Source organism: Oryzias melastigma, linkage group LG3, assembly GCF_002922805.2.
Source record: "Oryzias melastigma strain HK-1 linkage group LG3, ASM292280v2, whole genome shotgun sequence".
Lineage (NCBI taxonomy): Eukaryota > Metazoa > Chordata > Actinopteri > Beloniformes > Adrianichthyidae > Oryzias > Oryzias melastigma.
In genome coordinates, this window is record NC_050514.1 from 12,061,311 (window position 1) to 12,077,422 (window position 16,112).

A 16,112-nucleotide genomic window follows, 5' to 3' on the forward strand; every position below is an offset into this window, starting at 1 on the left:
TAAGTGTTATGGCCAAAAAAGTTAAATCTGAAATTTTTTTTTCATACCAAATTTGATTTCCAATTTTAATTGATTTTTTTTTTTTTTACTCCCTCCCTTTACTTTAATTAAAGACTCAATCGAATCATCTCTATCTGTTTTCAAAAGCATTTACTGTGGTCTGTTAATTATGATTATTCAATTTTTAGGCAAAAATTTAAAAATCAATGCCGTTTTCTAGGACATAGTCTCTGTAGAGCGGCAGGAGTTCGTTAGAAATTCACCTCTGAGTTGTGGTTGGGAAAGTTGGCGTGGTGTCAACCTACCGTGATTTCCCATGATCCCTTTGTTTATAATCAATCCTGCTAGTTTACAGTCCTCATAATCCCAACCTTAAATGCTGCAAAGCTTGTGTCCCATCAACTGTAGTTGCTGCAACACGGCTACAGGCTTTTTCAAACCGCATTATTTTTTTTTTGTCTGCTCCTGATTCCCAACAGTTTGAATAAAGTACTCAGAAATGGAACTTTAATCTTCATTTTCTTTACATATATCCTCCATCATGAGAAAAATGCCACAATAACATGTTAAAAACACCATAAACACCATTTTTTAATGGAGTGGCTCTTTAACAAACTTTGCAAATGACAGAATATATAAAACCTAACCCTTTTATTCTAACATCTCATTTGCTATCATCACAGTGCAACAAACACAAGTTGTAAAAGTGTTGCTAAAACAATATGACAGATGTTCTGTGAGCTACTGCTAGCTTGAGGATCTCGTGAAGAGCAACACTTCTCACACTCGACAGAGGGTCTCTGTTTCAGGTGTTGAAACAAATTTTGCTTTCCTCCCACTTTTTGTAGCAACATCTTTCAAACAGATTTTGCAGGATCAATATTTTCTAATAATTATACCCACTCCACCGTTACCCACATTGTTAAATCAGCTGTAAAAATCACTGATTCCAGGTCAACTTTGAGGGAAAGTGTTGGTATTTGGTGAAAGTTGTGTTGTACAGGATTATGAGATGGTATGTTACATGCGCAGTAAATCAGACATATGACCTAAAGCCTAAAATCCTGCATTAGGTCTTTTAACATTGTACTGCAGCTGTAAATTGTCGCTGTTTTCACTAACAAATGGCTTCACACTGTAGCTTGTTATTGCCAGTCGGCTTCAGCTCCATAAATATGGAGAACAATTTCCAGCAGACACCAGGCTTGATTGTGTTGACATATTCTTTTGTGGTTTTTTGTCCACCGGCTCTTCCTAGATTAGTTCCCCTGTGATTCAAAGGGCAGCGGCGGCGTGCAGAGCTCAGTGCCACCCAAAACAATCGGTGTGATTAAAGAAATAGTCATGGACGCGGCCAAAGTTACAATGGGTGCAAACAGAGGAACATTTACAGCAGAGACACAAAACACCACTGTGGAGAAAAGCTGGGGTATGCAGGTCTGAAAAATGTCAGGAAAACATGAAAAATGCCAAAAAGTCGAAGGTGGTCTCCAAATGCTACTGTTTGTCTAATTGGTATTTTCAGAACTTAGAAGTTCACCTTATTATTACTTAAAAAAGGGATATTTCCTTACCTTTTAAAAATGTGATCCTAATAAATTATGCTTCTTATGATTGTTTAAAAAACTTTTATTGTAAAAAAACTTGCTTTTTTCATCATAAACTTTAAGGTTTATGTTACATTAAACTCAGTTTATCTTATAAGCTTTTCATTTTGATCATTAAAGGAGGCTTTTGTAAATGAGAAAAGCCGTAAAATCAGGGTTTGTAACTGCACACACAGCATCTTTCCTGTTTCTGTACACAGCCCATAATGTGCATTTGAACATAAAACGGGGCTTTTAGTTAAACAGCACTATTTATCTCATGTAGTGTCACATTTGCCCTCTGATATAAGCTTTTATTTAACTTGTTAGCTTTCGAGGAATGAAACTCTGCGTGGGTTCTTCTCCTTCACAGCAACAGAAAGAACTTGAACAGCTACTTGAGCAAGGTCTACGACTGAGGCTATTCCATTCTCTTGTCAGTGTCGGTTTGTTTTGCTATTTGACATGCATGTTATTTGCATTGTGCATATTTAAAGAGCTATGCTCAATCTCTTTCATTTGCTCCTTTTTTTCTCTGCAGTTTTTACAGATAATCAATGTTATTCACAGTTAATTAGCTTCATTTTTTTACATTATTTTCACGTTTTATTCGTAAATTCAGTTAGTACGAGGAGTTATAGGTTTTTTGCAGGAAAAATCACACTAGATAATGTTTATAGCACGCTTTTTTGTAAAATTGCATAAGATAGAATTGATGTTGATTACTCGGAGAGCAGGGCAGCTCTCTCTGCTTATAAAAGAACAAATTAGAGAGATTAGGCACAGTTTCTTAAACAAAGACACTTCTGTATCAGCAGAGTCTCGGTTCTACCAAGTCTGTTATGCATTTGTCCTTTTTTGCGTTGTGCAACACATTTTGATCAGTAGTTATGTGGTTCACTTGACTCCTAAAAGGATTTAGTAGACTAATTTTTTTGTTTCAGGTAATGAGGCCACAAGAAATAACCCATTATCTGACATTACAGATATATTATTAAAAAAAGGCTCAAACAGTTTTTTTCATTTAAATATACTCATTTTTTTCCATCTGTGTTTTGTCAAAGGGATGCATGGACATTGTGTGTGAGCAGTTTGTTGTCACATGTCTATTTGGTTGTGTATCTTGCAAGTACATTCCATAAATATTCTTTTAATCCCTAGCAATGAAATAGTTCCTTTTTTGTTTCTGTAAATTTGAAGGTGATAATGAATTCCTGTGGACACATTGAGTCAATAGTAAGTCTGCATGGTTCAGTCTGGAGAAATACCACACTGAGCAGTGAGACTGGCATGAGTGAGTGGCTAGCATTGGGAGAAGGGCAGATTCATCAGGGATGATTGTCTGATGCACGCTTCTGTGTGTGTTTTCTTTTTTTTTCTTTCTTTTTTCGTCTGCATGAAGACCATGCTACGTTACCATGGGGAGAATAATTAGCTTTGGCTGGATGCAGATGCGAACGAGTGTAAGGGGATGGAAGTTTTCTGGTTGAGCTTATTTATGATGCATAGAATGGTGGATGTGAAATGAGCGTATTTGCACACAAAGATGCAAAGGCGCACTCATGTATGCACACAGTTGGATTTTCTTAGACAAACACACACACAGACTTATTTTTACGTCTTCCATTTATGGCTAAGAAATGGCAGAAGTACTGTGTCTGGTTGAGCTGAGTAACATTATTCTGTCACACATAGGTTTGACATCAAACACTTGTGACAAGCCTATCCTATTACCCTACACCGAGTCATCACCATGTCCCAAAATCACATTATTGTCACTGGGAACCCTGTAGAGACGGATGTTGAGTAGGGGTGTAGATTCCCACCATTGGCATCTACAGTATGCTTAAAAAAGGGAGTAAAGCCATTTGGCAGGAACTGATTTCTTATTTGAAAAACATACAAAATATGTGGCCTCTGGTTTTATGTTTCATTTGAAGCTTTTTACGCTTTCATGGTGGCAAACACGAGTATCAGTTAGCCCTCTTAATACTGAAAACTCCTCATAACTAATACCACGCCTGACCTGACCATTTGTTGCACAGGAGCATATTATTACCTTTTCACCCTGGCGGGTGTTAGGAGCTCTAGTTTGGTAAGCCTCAGGGTTACATCCTGAAAAGTAGCGGTGTGGCTCTAATAATGTAAAAAAAAAAAAAAAGCAGATCAGTGGACTGCCAGGGCTATCTGAGGACGGGTGAGACACGGTGCCCATCCCCTACTCCACCATCTGTCACAGGGCAGGAGTCGTATTGGGGGAGGAGTCTGAGTCACTCGAGCTGTTGTCACCTCGATGGGCCGTGGTGGGACATGCTGGCTCTTTGTTACAGCTCTCAGGCGTTCTGACACAATTTCCTTCAATAAGTTATTGTGTCAGTTTGAAATATTGCGTTGAAATTTTGAAATGAGCACAATAGATGCAGGAGAGGAAACTTTAGCTTTAGACTGACTTTTCTGAAATAGTGCCACATGGTGCCAGAGTGATCTAACTCTGCAACTCGGCAGACGTGATGATTAATAAAGCCCTTAAACTCAGGGTTATATCTCGCATTTACTTGCGTCTTTGAATTCTGTCGAGCTGATGTTGAATGCAGGACAAAGGTTGTCTTAATCTTTGCATAGGTGTTTGGTTATGTCACTTCCTGGCTGATTGTGCGCACGCGGGGAGATTAGGTAAAGGAAGGAGAAAAAGCGATGAAGCAAGCTTGTATGTGCACTCAGCACAGAGCGCGATGATCTTTCTTAGTAGCGCTTCATTACCGCTAAATGTCCATATGTACACGCCATGCTGAGGAAACATGAACATGCCTAAACACACAAAGATATAAAGTTCAAATAGTGTGCCGGTGGCGCATCTATGAAAGGTCAGAAGTAAAGGATTCTGATGTTGATTCAGAGTGATGTGATAATGATTTCACTTTCACAAGTGCAGCAGAAAACAGCTCTATGTGTGTGTGTGTGTTGTTCCCCTTTTGGTGCTGACTGATTCATAAGAATGACTGATGCCACCAGGACGCCAGAGGAGCAGGTTGGTATTATCCACCTTATAGGTTTTATAAAAGACTTGATTATTTCTAGAAAAAAAATGCCAAAACAGGAGTCTGACAATGATTGCTCACTCCAACCCTGTTTGTTACCGGTAATCACATTTTTACTGACATGCCTTTTTGGTTGTTTGCGCTTCAGAGTCAGGTAAACTCAAAGAGAGGTCTGCGCTTGACGGTGGCAGATCACAATGAAAGCAGAGCAGGAAGAGATCCAGGGGATTGAGTGAATGTTGCAGAGGCGACGCTGATATAGTCTTTGTCGTCTGCGGTTAGGAGGAGGAGGAGGAAAAAAAAAGCTTGGAGCCACCGTGTGTCTTTGAATGGGGTCACGGCATCATGGGGAATAATGCATTTCTCTTCTCTTGCGCCAGGCGCTCCTTCCATTACTGCTGGAGAAGAGACATTGTGTCCACACTCTGATTACCACTGATCCATGCTGATGACTATGTTGGCGGATTATCTCAGTTAGTATCAGCCATCTGTTACTGTGTGTGTGCGCGTGTATGTGTGTGTGTGTGAGGAGAAAAAGAGGGCAGGATTGAGACACGGTTAGGTTATATAGTTTGAGCCTGGGACGAAACAAGCAGACGAGCACATGTGAGCAAACAATTCTATAAAGCCGCGCATGTGTAACTGAGCGCCTCTCAGACACGCACAACAGCCAACATGCAGTGCCACAAATCAAAAGCATGATGTAAAGCTTCATTCCGGGGCGGCAATGCTGCCTGCTAAATGCACACATGCGATCTCCCCTTCATGCTATTGTACCCTCCTTTCAGAAGATGCTGACAAGTGAAGAGTCTTCTGTGAAGGCCACATGCAATCATAAAACACTGAGCTGTTTATAGCCACACTCTCCTTAAGGGACGTTGCATCTATCCGCCATTAGGTGCAATGCGATGACAGCGTTGTATTTGCAGACGTGACTCCGAATGCGGCGTTGGAACACATCTTATAAATCATCGTTGAGCTATTAGCATAAATTCTGCCTCTCTTTGCATCTGCAGGACCTGCTGTTTGTGGTGGCGCCGCTGTGTGTTTTGATTGGTTAGTGTTGTTCTAGTCAAATTGATTTAGCCGTTTCACAGACGTGGGAAATGCCTGCCTTATCCCGCCACTGTTGTGTGCTGTTAATTACCTATAAAATCAAGCTAATTCTGATGCTAAATCCATTTTAATTTTTCATAATTAAGTCAGGATTGGATCCTTAAATACCTCGGCGCTTCATTATTGTTGCAATCATTGTTGCGGCCGTGCATTGGGTGGGACATTGCTGAGCTCAATCTTATTATTGTTATTAGGTTTAATTGCTCTAAAGTGATCAGTTTGTAGTTGTTGGAGGAAGATGGACTTGCCTCGCGTTCATTTCTTTTTTTTTCTTTCCCCTGCTGTCCCCCCCCCATTTTCTCTTTCCATCTCCCATCCCAGAAAGAGGCCCTTTGAGAGAGTAAGAGATGAGAGAAGATGAGGGGGAGGGTAGCTATGCTTTACACCTCTGCAAAGGAGGGATTGCTTTTTTGTTGTTTGTTAGGGGGAAATCAATTCTGCTCACATCATCACGTTTTGACAAGGCGAGGCATTAGGCGCAGATATTGAAGAACGACAGGAATGGTTTACAGCCTGTCCTTCATCTCCTCTAGTTTTTTTTGTTTCCCAACAAAATCAGAGTGTATTGTCTTGGCTATACTTTGTTTTTTTATATCCTTTTTCGGTCTCTTAGTTTCCTTTCTCTGCGTCTTTCTGTGTTTTTTTTTTTCTCTGAAAAAGGTAGGGAATAATGCGCTTCACTTACCAGCTGACACCACATAAGCTTGCTCGTCCTTTGAGACACAAGCCTTTTGTTTTCATGTGCATTATGATAATTATGATGGGCCACAGCTCCTCCATTTCTATCACGCTTCTAATGATTCTTTTTGCCGGGAACATCTGGGATAAAACAAATAACAGAAATCCAAACAAAAATAGGACATTATGTGTAAAAAAACACAATCATTTAATGGTTGTTTTTTAAAAAAAAGAAAAAATGACAGCCGAAGTGAAAGGGCACACAAGTGTGACAGCCAGTTGTGCAACAAAGTGTGTGCAGAGGTAACAGGTTTTTGGAGAATCACAAAACTCCGCATTCATGCAGAAACTTATTCTTCAATTGATCCGTAAGACCTGTTTACTCACTGCTATAATGTAGCTCTTTTAAGCCGCACGCTGTCATTTTGCATGGGAGGCCATTCCGAGGACCTTTGACCTTCCTCATAATTACACAACCACCATCTTTTTTACTGCAGCAACAGCAGTCATGGCCGCCCAAGTCCGATGGCACACCAGCCTCCTCCCCGTGGACTGCAGCAGGTTTTCTTGTCATCCGCGCCTCTCCCTCTCTCCCTCTCTCTTGTCAGTGTTGCTCCTGGCAAAAGGCTGATACTTGATATTCAGAGGATAGCAGCTTTTGTCTCAGAGATTTAATCAGTGGCTCTGCTCCCACTGCAGAGGGGAGAAGGAGGAGGTGGTGGTGGTGGAGGGGGCTTTAGGAGAGAGGGAAAGAAGGAGAGATGGAGGCAGAGACTGTTTATGTGTAATGACACAATAACAAAGCCTGCCTGTAAAACACAATCTGCAAACTGTGCTTTTGAAGGGGATTTTCAGCCCTGGATTAGTGTCAGGCAGAGGGATATGGAAAGGAAAGAAGAGAAAAGGAGTCAGGTTGATGTGATAGACAGGGGAGGTGTGTGTTTGAAATGTGTGTGTGTGTTTTGAAACGGTCATATTTGTTTGGCTCCACAAGTCGGCGGCTGTGTGGGCATCACCATACTGTGATTTGTCTTGTAAGCAGAACTGGCTTAAAGCTCACAAGTGTGAATCCAATATTTGTTTCCGGAATGACCAAATGTTTGTTGTCAGGGCTTATGTTGTTGGTTGGATGATAATAACTGGTATGGTGAGTCTGAGGGTGTTTTTAATGGAAAGCTACAGAGTCAGTTAATGCAGGCGTATTTTTAAAAGCCTATCCATTTATTTGTAGTTGCAAAGGAAAAAGAGCTGTGCTGTCTTTAAAGACTTCAAAGAGAGCTTTTAATGGAAGAGGGTTTTTTTTTTAGCATGTAGGTGTGAAGGGATTTTATTCTTTTTTTGAAACAAGAGGATGCAGTAGCTTGTGTGGCCCTGAGTGTTGGAGGAACACAAGTGACACGTGTTGTTTGTCTGTTTTGTACTGGAGTGTGTTTTCTTTTTTTTCTTTTTCCTGACCTCTTGTCACTCCAAACATCCCACTTACAGCTCAACAGAGTGAATTTTCTGGAAAAATCCTGCTAAAGAACACTTTTGCACTTCTGATAGTTTTTGCTGCCTATTATCAAAGTCCTTAAACATGTCATCCTCTACACCACCACATATTCAATCAATGGCGGCTGGGAGCCAGTGAGCATGGCTAAATAGAAATATTGTTCAGGGGAAGTGAGATGTGAAAGGAAAAGTGTCAGGAGGTGTGTGTGCGTACACGTGCATGCGTGTGCTGTTGTGTAGGTGTGACGCCGCACATTTGCGCGTTAGTGTGCCTTAAGTGTGTTTCTCGGCGAACACGCGAGTGGGTGTGCTTTTGCTATTGTAACCCCGCTGATTGGATTGTGTTTGACAGATATGGAGTCTGGAGAGCGGCTGGCCTCCCCTGCGCCCACCCTGTCTGCTGCTCGCACCTCCTCCCCTGCGGCCTCTTCCTCATCTTCGTCCTCCTCTTCCTCCTCCTCGTCGTCGCCCGCTCCCCACTCTAAGAGCAGCCTGGCCCCGAGCCCATCGGCGCTGGGATCCCCCCTTAACACGTCTGGTAAGGGACACTTCTGTCTTCTTAAAACACCACAAAAAAAACCCACCTTCACGCCTTGACAGCATTCAGCACCCTTCTTTCTACAACATTAACATTACTTTCATTCAGTAATGACTACACAGTTATTTCACAGGCAGTGTAAATACACCTTTCTCCCTGCAACAAGGATATCTGTTTTTTTTCTTCCCCCCAACAGCTTGGGTTGCAATTGAAAAGCTGCTGCATTAATGAATCCCAAACAATTAGGGGGTTCTTTTGTGTGAGAAACACACATGCTTCACCATGTCTCCTGACAACCTTCAGCGCTCTGGCTCCAGCTGCCTGAGAGTTAGAACGCCACGGAGCGTTAGTGTGCGTGTCACAAGAGCAAGAAGAAGCCCATGCCAGCATGATTTAACTAGCCAGTAGCCACTCAGTGTCAAGTGTCCAGAGTCCAGCTTCCCTTCTATGTATGGGTCAAACCTATTAGGGAAGAGGTGTGGGGTTTTTTTATCTTGTTGTTTTCTCTTCTTCACTAAAAGGAGGAGAAAAAAACTGTAGCATCCTCCGTGTTGCCCCAAAGTAGAAGCCATCAGTACCTCTTTCTCTTATACATTATGCATTCTCGTCATCCCGCTGCACCATTACGTGCGCAGAGATTTTCAAGATAAGCAATTTTCAACTAAGCGTCAAACTGCTTAGATCCAGAGAGTTCCCTCAGAACTTCTGCTATGTTCACCTTTTTTTTCTTCTTTTGTTGCGTCCAAACTGTAGCTCAAAGATGTATTATTGATGAACAAAGTAAAAAAAGGAGGAAAGCTAGTTAAAGTCAACTCATATTCTCCTCTAGATCCCAAGTGTCATTAATGTAGAGGAAAGCATCGTCAAGCCGAGCAACAAAAATATGTCAAGTGTACTTTGTAAGTCAGTTCTATCAATAATGTAAATATTGAATACTTTTGCTATCACGGCGTCTTCAGGCATTGATTTAAAATCCTTTGCCATTGTGCCAGTAGCACATTAAACAGACTCAGAAGAACAGAGGAACCGGCACCAACTCTGTCGGTATGTGCGCGTGTCATTGATGAGGATATCACTTGGAGGAGAAAAGCTGATCAGTGCCTGTGGCACTTTCTCCTTCTGGGATCAACTCACGGATGCAATTAACTTAAATCTGTCTGTGGAAATTTGATTGACTGCAACAAACAACAAATTAATCCCCCTTCGGCAGCACCCAAACATGAAAAAAGCAGGCGGTGCAGTTTGTCAGAGCGCAGGAAAGATTGAAAGAGAACGAAGAAGAAAAAAAAGGAGGGCAAGAGAGTGGAGAGACAAAGCGAGGAAGAGCTTGTAGGTAATCCTACGTATGTGTTTCCTGCACCTCTACGCCACTGCAAATTTAGTCGATTTAATTATTCGCCTTCTGGAAGCCCGCATTAATATGGAAGAGGCCGTTGCAGATGTCACTAGAATGGAAGGCGGGCGTGAAAGGGAGAGGTGGGCACCCTGGGCATAAGTGAATGCTGTTGCTGGCCTTTCTGGGGGGGTTGCATTGCAGTCGTTTATCTTGGTATCCACTAGCTGACGCTGGCAAGGCGGGCTTTACATATTCAGCATATTCTAATGACATTCAAAAGACAGAATTTGCTGTCTTGTGGCAGTGAGGGACCTTGAAGCCAACACAAAGGGCTATACTCTCATATGTCACACTGCCAGTACGCTCGCAAGGCCGCATAACCTCAGACAGTTTGATTCACACTTAAAAAAGAAAAAAACTCTAAAATGCAGCTGCTCTTTTCAAGTCTTAATAACAGTTTTGGGATGGAACTAGCTCCACTATGAGGTCCTTGACTTTATAAGCTCAGAAAACAAAATGCTCCAGTGTCACTCTTTACATTTTTATACAGTGTTCATCATAGTTAGACATTTTTATCCGCTCCGTGGGCTACATTTCCCTTTTCTACAGTCATCAGTTTTTTTTTTTTTTTTTTTGCATGTGTATTACCTTTCTCATGCAGAGGCATCAAGCAGGCTTGCACTCTTTTTCTGGAATAGAAATTGAATTTGCATGAAATATGCTCACACCAAATTGCATCTGACTCTGGAAGGAGGTAATACGTGGCAGTCGCCCCTGCCAGAAATGATTGTGCTCAGAAAAATGCTAGACGATGATGATTTAGATGAAGTATTCTTCTGTGCTGAAATTGAATGCCTAAAAGGATGGAAAGGATGTTAGTTTTTTTTTTTTTTCCAACTTATGTAGATGTTTCGCTTTTTTTTCTTACCTCACCAATAATATCCAGTCTTTGTTTGGGTGCAGCACCTATTTTTAAGCTGATTTATCAAAACACAGACATACGAAAACCCTGTGCTGGAATTTGAATATATCAGACTGCTCTGTAGAACAAACCTGAAGTCTGTTCCTAATACATCAAACTGAAGCATTAGTCTTCTGTTCCTACAAACAGTAATAGCGTTTAAGCATAAATACATCCATTAGTATATAAATCTCTAACAAATTTGAACTCAGTAGGATTTTATTTAGCTTTTTTACTCTTTTTCTTTTGGTCAGGGGGATATAAATGAGACATTAAAATGTATTTTTAAAGGAAGTGTATAGAAACTGAGTTTGTCTGGGGTTCTTGGAGCAAATGGACTCAACAAGCTATAAAAAAGGAGGTTTTAAGGGAGGGGATCTAAATTAGTTTAAAAAATCAAATTTGAATTACGATGTTCCCTCGTTTATCACAGGGGTTATGTTCCATAAAAAACCTACGATAGGTGAAGTAGGATTACAGATGTTTTAAAGCAGTAAACCCCTCACTACACACTTGATACACTTTTCTCAGACAGACATGAACATTTTACACTCTTCTCAGGGTGCATTCAGACTGGACACATTTATCCGCTTAAAGTGAACCAGAGTTTGTTTCCACCAAGCGAACTCTAGTCCAGGACCAGGAACTGCTCTCCAAGATCGAAATAACAGAACCAAAACGGCCACCATAGCTGGTCATTAGCAGACAAACAGGAAGCAGAGATGCAACAGCAACTCATTGAAATGTGTTTGGATGAATGCAGGATCATGAAAAACAACTTTTAACTCGATACACATTGCTTCTTACACTGTTTTTCCTACAATTTATATGTCATAAACACTTATTAGCCTGCCGTGTATCCGTAGTGTCCCCAGCACTGCCTTGCCGCATGCTTCCACTATACTTAAGCTGCAGTTAAAGTGTTGAATCTGGTCTTCATCTAAATGTACAAAATCGACCAGCGAAATAAAAAGTCTGAATAAGTGAACAATCCTGGCAAACCGCAGCACCTCCGTCCTTCTTTTTTTGTTTTAACCTGCCGCCGTAACTACTGGCCAATGACTGAAGAGATCTTTAGTCACATGGTTTTGTTGCAAGTTTTGATCATCTTTGGTAGACCCCAGTCTGAATACAGACCAAACACAAGGTTTAGGACTCGATCCAGAACAAATTAAGCGGGACCCGATTCAGAACAAATCCTTTTTCCAGTGTGAATACACCCTTACAGTTTGACCCAAGTCCAGGATTATTGAATGAAACAAAATAAAAATCTCATTATGACTAAAGATTTACAAAGATTTAAGGAGTTGCATTTATCTGTGTAGGAGCGACGGCATGGAGGAGATTGATCGACTAAAGTCTACAGCCAATCAGGACGCAGAACTTAGTGTGCTGTTTAATAAAAACAAAAAAAAACCAGTAAGATCACCAAAGGTCAACTACAACATAGCAGGGAAACACTGCATTGTTTTTGTGAAGATCACATGATTTGTTTTCTCATTTTCCTTTTTGTGTTTTGGCATTGTGTCGATTGGGTTTGTTTGTGCAAAAGAATTTGATCATGAATCTGCATGTGACAAAAAAAAAAAAAAACCTTGAGTTTGAACCTTATTTTTATAGACTTTAGAAAATAAATTTTGAGGTTTTCTAAAAGCTACTTAAGAACCTAAGATGTAGCAGTTTCTTTGTCTTTTATGCTCTCTAAGTGTGATTTGGGTAAAAGTTGGGACATGCACACAGGTGGTCTTTTCAAATGCTGTTTAACCCCCTGCGTTTGTGTTTGCTTTAAGGCCGTCTGTTTGGAGAGCAGCCCTTCATCGGCTCCACATTGTCAAGTGCCTTCCCTCTGGTCAACCATCCAGCCTTTGGAGCCCTCTACACTGCCGGAGCAGGCAGACCTGAGTTTGGAGGCCTGGGCTCCCTTGGGATGTCAGCTGCTCTCGCTGCCCACCCCCAGCTAGGAGCCTTGTCTGGTAAGTAGATGACATTTGAATGCTGGGTGGCAATTGGTGAAAGGGAACAAAGCTTTCATTTTTCCCTCTCCTCCACTCCTCTCCTCTCCTCTCCTCCTCCTCTCAGAGTGGTGGCGAGCTGCTGAAGCCCATGGACGGGGAGCTCCTGCCTTTCTCCCCTCTTTCATCGGCTTCCCTCCCTTCTTTGCCCCCCACATTCAGCCCAATCACAACGCTAGTCCAGCTCAGATTAGGATGTCCGTCAAGAATAACCATGCCCCCTCTAAAGGTACAGCACCGTGTTAAAAACCCACTCGTCAATTGTCTCTTCTTCTCTACAATCTCTACCACCCTCCACTACATGAATCCACTCTGCCCTTTGATGAGATTTCCCCCTTTCCACATAGTAATGACTTCCCCTGTTCACTTAGACATTCTGGTAACTTCTTTCTGCTGCTCTTGTCAAAATGTTCCCCCTCGTAATCTGTGTTTCTTGTTCCCTCTTCATTTCCCAGTATCTTTTAATTTATCTTCTATTATGTAAACCCCTCATGTTGGGCTTACTCCTCGCACTGGCTGCATGTTTGATGAGATACATGTATAAATCAATATTTTTATTAGCCCTATTCAATTCTGCAAGTAGTTCCAGATATTCTATTATCTCCCCGCAGCCGAGTTTCTCAGAAAGGATGAAGCCGATTATTAATAACAGCAGATTCTGTGTTTGTAGGAGTGAATGGCGCGGTGAACGGCAGCGGCTCCTGTCCTCCCACCTCACAAACAGGAAGTTTTTCTGCCAGTGCAGCTCCCGTTCAGACACCAACAAAACCCACCAAAAACTCTGAGCCCTCCAAAAGCCACTGTAGCAGCCCCCAGAACAAGCCAGCAGAGTTAGCGGGAAAGACGCTTCAAAAGCCTAAAGAGAAGGTTTGGTGATGATTTTTTGGTCCTCATTTTCAAAACGTCTTGAGAAGTAAAGTGGCATGCCGTGACATTTGGGCTTTTTAGCGAAGTGCTTATTACTGTTTTATTTTTTATTTTTTGCCTCGATTTAGAAGCCGAGAAAGAAGACGACAGACACTTCCTTGGCCAGCAACAGTGAATCAGGCACATCCTCAGACACCTCCAGCGATGGCTCCCTCAGCAGCGATTTAGAAGACTTAGCAGAGGATGACGAGGATGATGACGACGATGATGATGATGAAGAAGAGGACAAACAGAGCGAACTGTCAGACTCTGAGAAGCGGACGAAGAAGAAATCAAAGGTAACAAAAATGAGTCAAACTTGATTAAAATAAACGAAAAGTCTGGAGAGAAAAAGGTCTCACTCAGATTTGTGCATAAATTAGGATTTGTGCGTAAATAATTCATAATTTGTAACTCGTATAATACATTTTGTGCACAAGTAAAAAAATGACAAATTAAAAAAAAATGCAAAATACAATTTGCACATGCACAAAATAAAATTACAACAGCTTGAAACTAATTACACATGCAAATCTTTAAAAATTACACATGAATCTCTTGTTACGCACACACAAGACCTCAGTTACGCACAAATCTTTAGTGAGACTCTTTTTACGTCTCAGAAATTCGTCCATAAGTGGTGCATTTAAATACCACTAGAATGCTGGGTCATCAGAGTTTTCTTATCAGCTTTTTTGAACTTAGATGGTGAATAATATGTGGTAAAACTTGAGATTTTCCAACTTTATTAAAACAGATATGCCCTATAGTTAATAATAAAAAGTCTTAACACATGTTTTAAAAACACTTATCCCTTTTTAAAATAAAAAAAAATAGTTCCAAGAACTGATTGCTTACCTCCCCTGACAGCACCTCCGTGGCGGAAAATGTCAAGTTTCACCAGATAACATTCACAATCTAAGTTTAAGACGGCTAATAAGAAAACTCTGATGACCCAGCATTCTAGTAGCATTTTAACGCATCACTTACGGGCCAATCTCATATATGTGAAAAAGTCTCACCACAGATTTGTGCTAACTGAGGTTTTGTTTGTGCGTAACAAGCGATCTGTGTGTAATTTTTAAAGATTTGTGTGTGTAATTAGTTTAATTCTGTTGTAATTTTAATTTGTGCATGCTTAAATTGTGTTTTTTTTAATTTTGTGATTGTTTTACTTATGCAGAAAATGTATTATATGAGCTACAAATGAAGAATTACATAAGCACAAGTCCAAAGTCACGCACAAGTCAAGAATTATGCACAAAGCATAAATCGGGGTGACACTTATTTCTCTCCATAGAAAAGTGAATGTCATTTTTATTGTTAATATTTTTTCCGTTCTATCCACTTCCGCAGGCTTTGATATCAAACACTGGAGCTGCAAAGAGCAACAGGCTGCTTTGTATGGAAGCTCAGGACAAGAAGGACAGTCAAAAGATGCCCTCCAACCCCCCAGCGCTAGTGCCATTATCCTGCTCCGTTTCCCCGCCCACCCTGTCCCAAGCCTCGCCGCTTGGGCTGCAGAGCTCCACGTCTCGGACTGAGGGCCCACAGCAACACTTCAGCGTGATCCAGTCTACGGGTCTGGCCGCCAACCCGAAGCCTCTGGCGCTCCTCGCTCAGTCCCGCAGGGAGCCTTCGCCGTCTTCCTCTCCCATAGCGCTCACCACCTCTCCGAAGGCGCCCTCCAGCAACGCCTCTCCGAAACCTCCCAAACTGCTGCCCTCCTCCTCCCCTCAGCATCTGCCCCTCTCCCTCTGCTCCTCCCCAAAGCCTCTTTCTGTCCCGTCTCCACCGCGCTCAACCCTCCTGGCATCTACCTCCCCAAAACCGTTTGTTTTGACCTCGTCATTAACAGGCTCCCAGAGGTCCTCATCCAAGCAGCCAAAGCCGGATACTCCAGGCACAGCGAAATCCAACAAAAGGAAACTCCTGGAAGCTTCCCTCGCGCAGATCACGGAGTTTAGGCTCAAACAGGTAACCCATCACATACAACACACAATCACTTAGAATGGCTTAAATATTGAGTATTCAATAGAATCCTGTTAATAATAAAATCAGGCCAACATTCACAGGCATTATCAAATCCAATTGGAAATTTCTGCCTCAAAATCGAATCATTTCAGTAGTTTGTGAGTGATACCAAACCCTAGCACCAAAGTGGTAGACATTTGAACAAAATAAAACCACTTATGTACTGGAGTGAATCACGTTATCATAACAAATAAACTGAAGAACTTTAAAGAGGAGCGCAGCTCTTAGTTTATACATCGTCCTTTTGTTGTAATAAATTGTAATATTTTACCTTGTTTTTATGAAATCTTTGTTGCTTAGTGATGGCTTCGGCTGAATAAATAACAAAAAAAAAAGAGTTTCAGTTTCTGAAGTCAAACGGTGTTTTGAAACCAAAACATCTTTAAGTGGTTTAAAGTAAAGGCAGCATTTGTCAG

The 16,112-nt window shown here is 41.5% G+C and overlaps 1 protein-coding gene across 18 annotated transcripts in view; it reads left to right on the plus strand.

The window, feature by feature from the left end:
- Positions 1 to 16,112, plus strand: part of baz2ba (bromodomain adjacent to zinc finger domain, 2Ba) — a 66,466-nt gene that overhangs the window by 26,298 nt on the left and 24,056 nt on the right. For 17 of the 18 annotated variants that reach the window (XM_036209698.1, XM_036209721.1, XM_036209712.1 and 14 more), the window contains exons 1-7: positions 5,064 to 5,097; positions 8,262 to 8,447; positions 12,535 to 12,717; positions 12,824 to 12,985; positions 13,427 to 13,623; positions 13,752 to 13,961; positions 15,019 to 15,639. In XM_036209698.1, the coding sequence (XP_036065591.1) occupies positions 5,067 to 5,097; positions 8,262 to 8,447; positions 12,535 to 12,717; positions 12,824 to 12,985; positions 13,427 to 13,623; positions 13,752 to 13,961; positions 15,019 to 15,639 (1,590 nt within the window). In that variant the 5' untranslated portion in view covers positions 5,064 to 5,066. Of the gene's footprint in view, positions 1 to 5,063; positions 5,098 to 8,261; positions 8,448 to 12,534; positions 12,718 to 12,823; positions 12,986 to 13,426; positions 13,624 to 13,751; positions 13,962 to 15,018; positions 15,640 to 16,112 lie in introns of those variants that run through there. The other variant, XM_024296351.2, reaches the window with a different exon arrangement.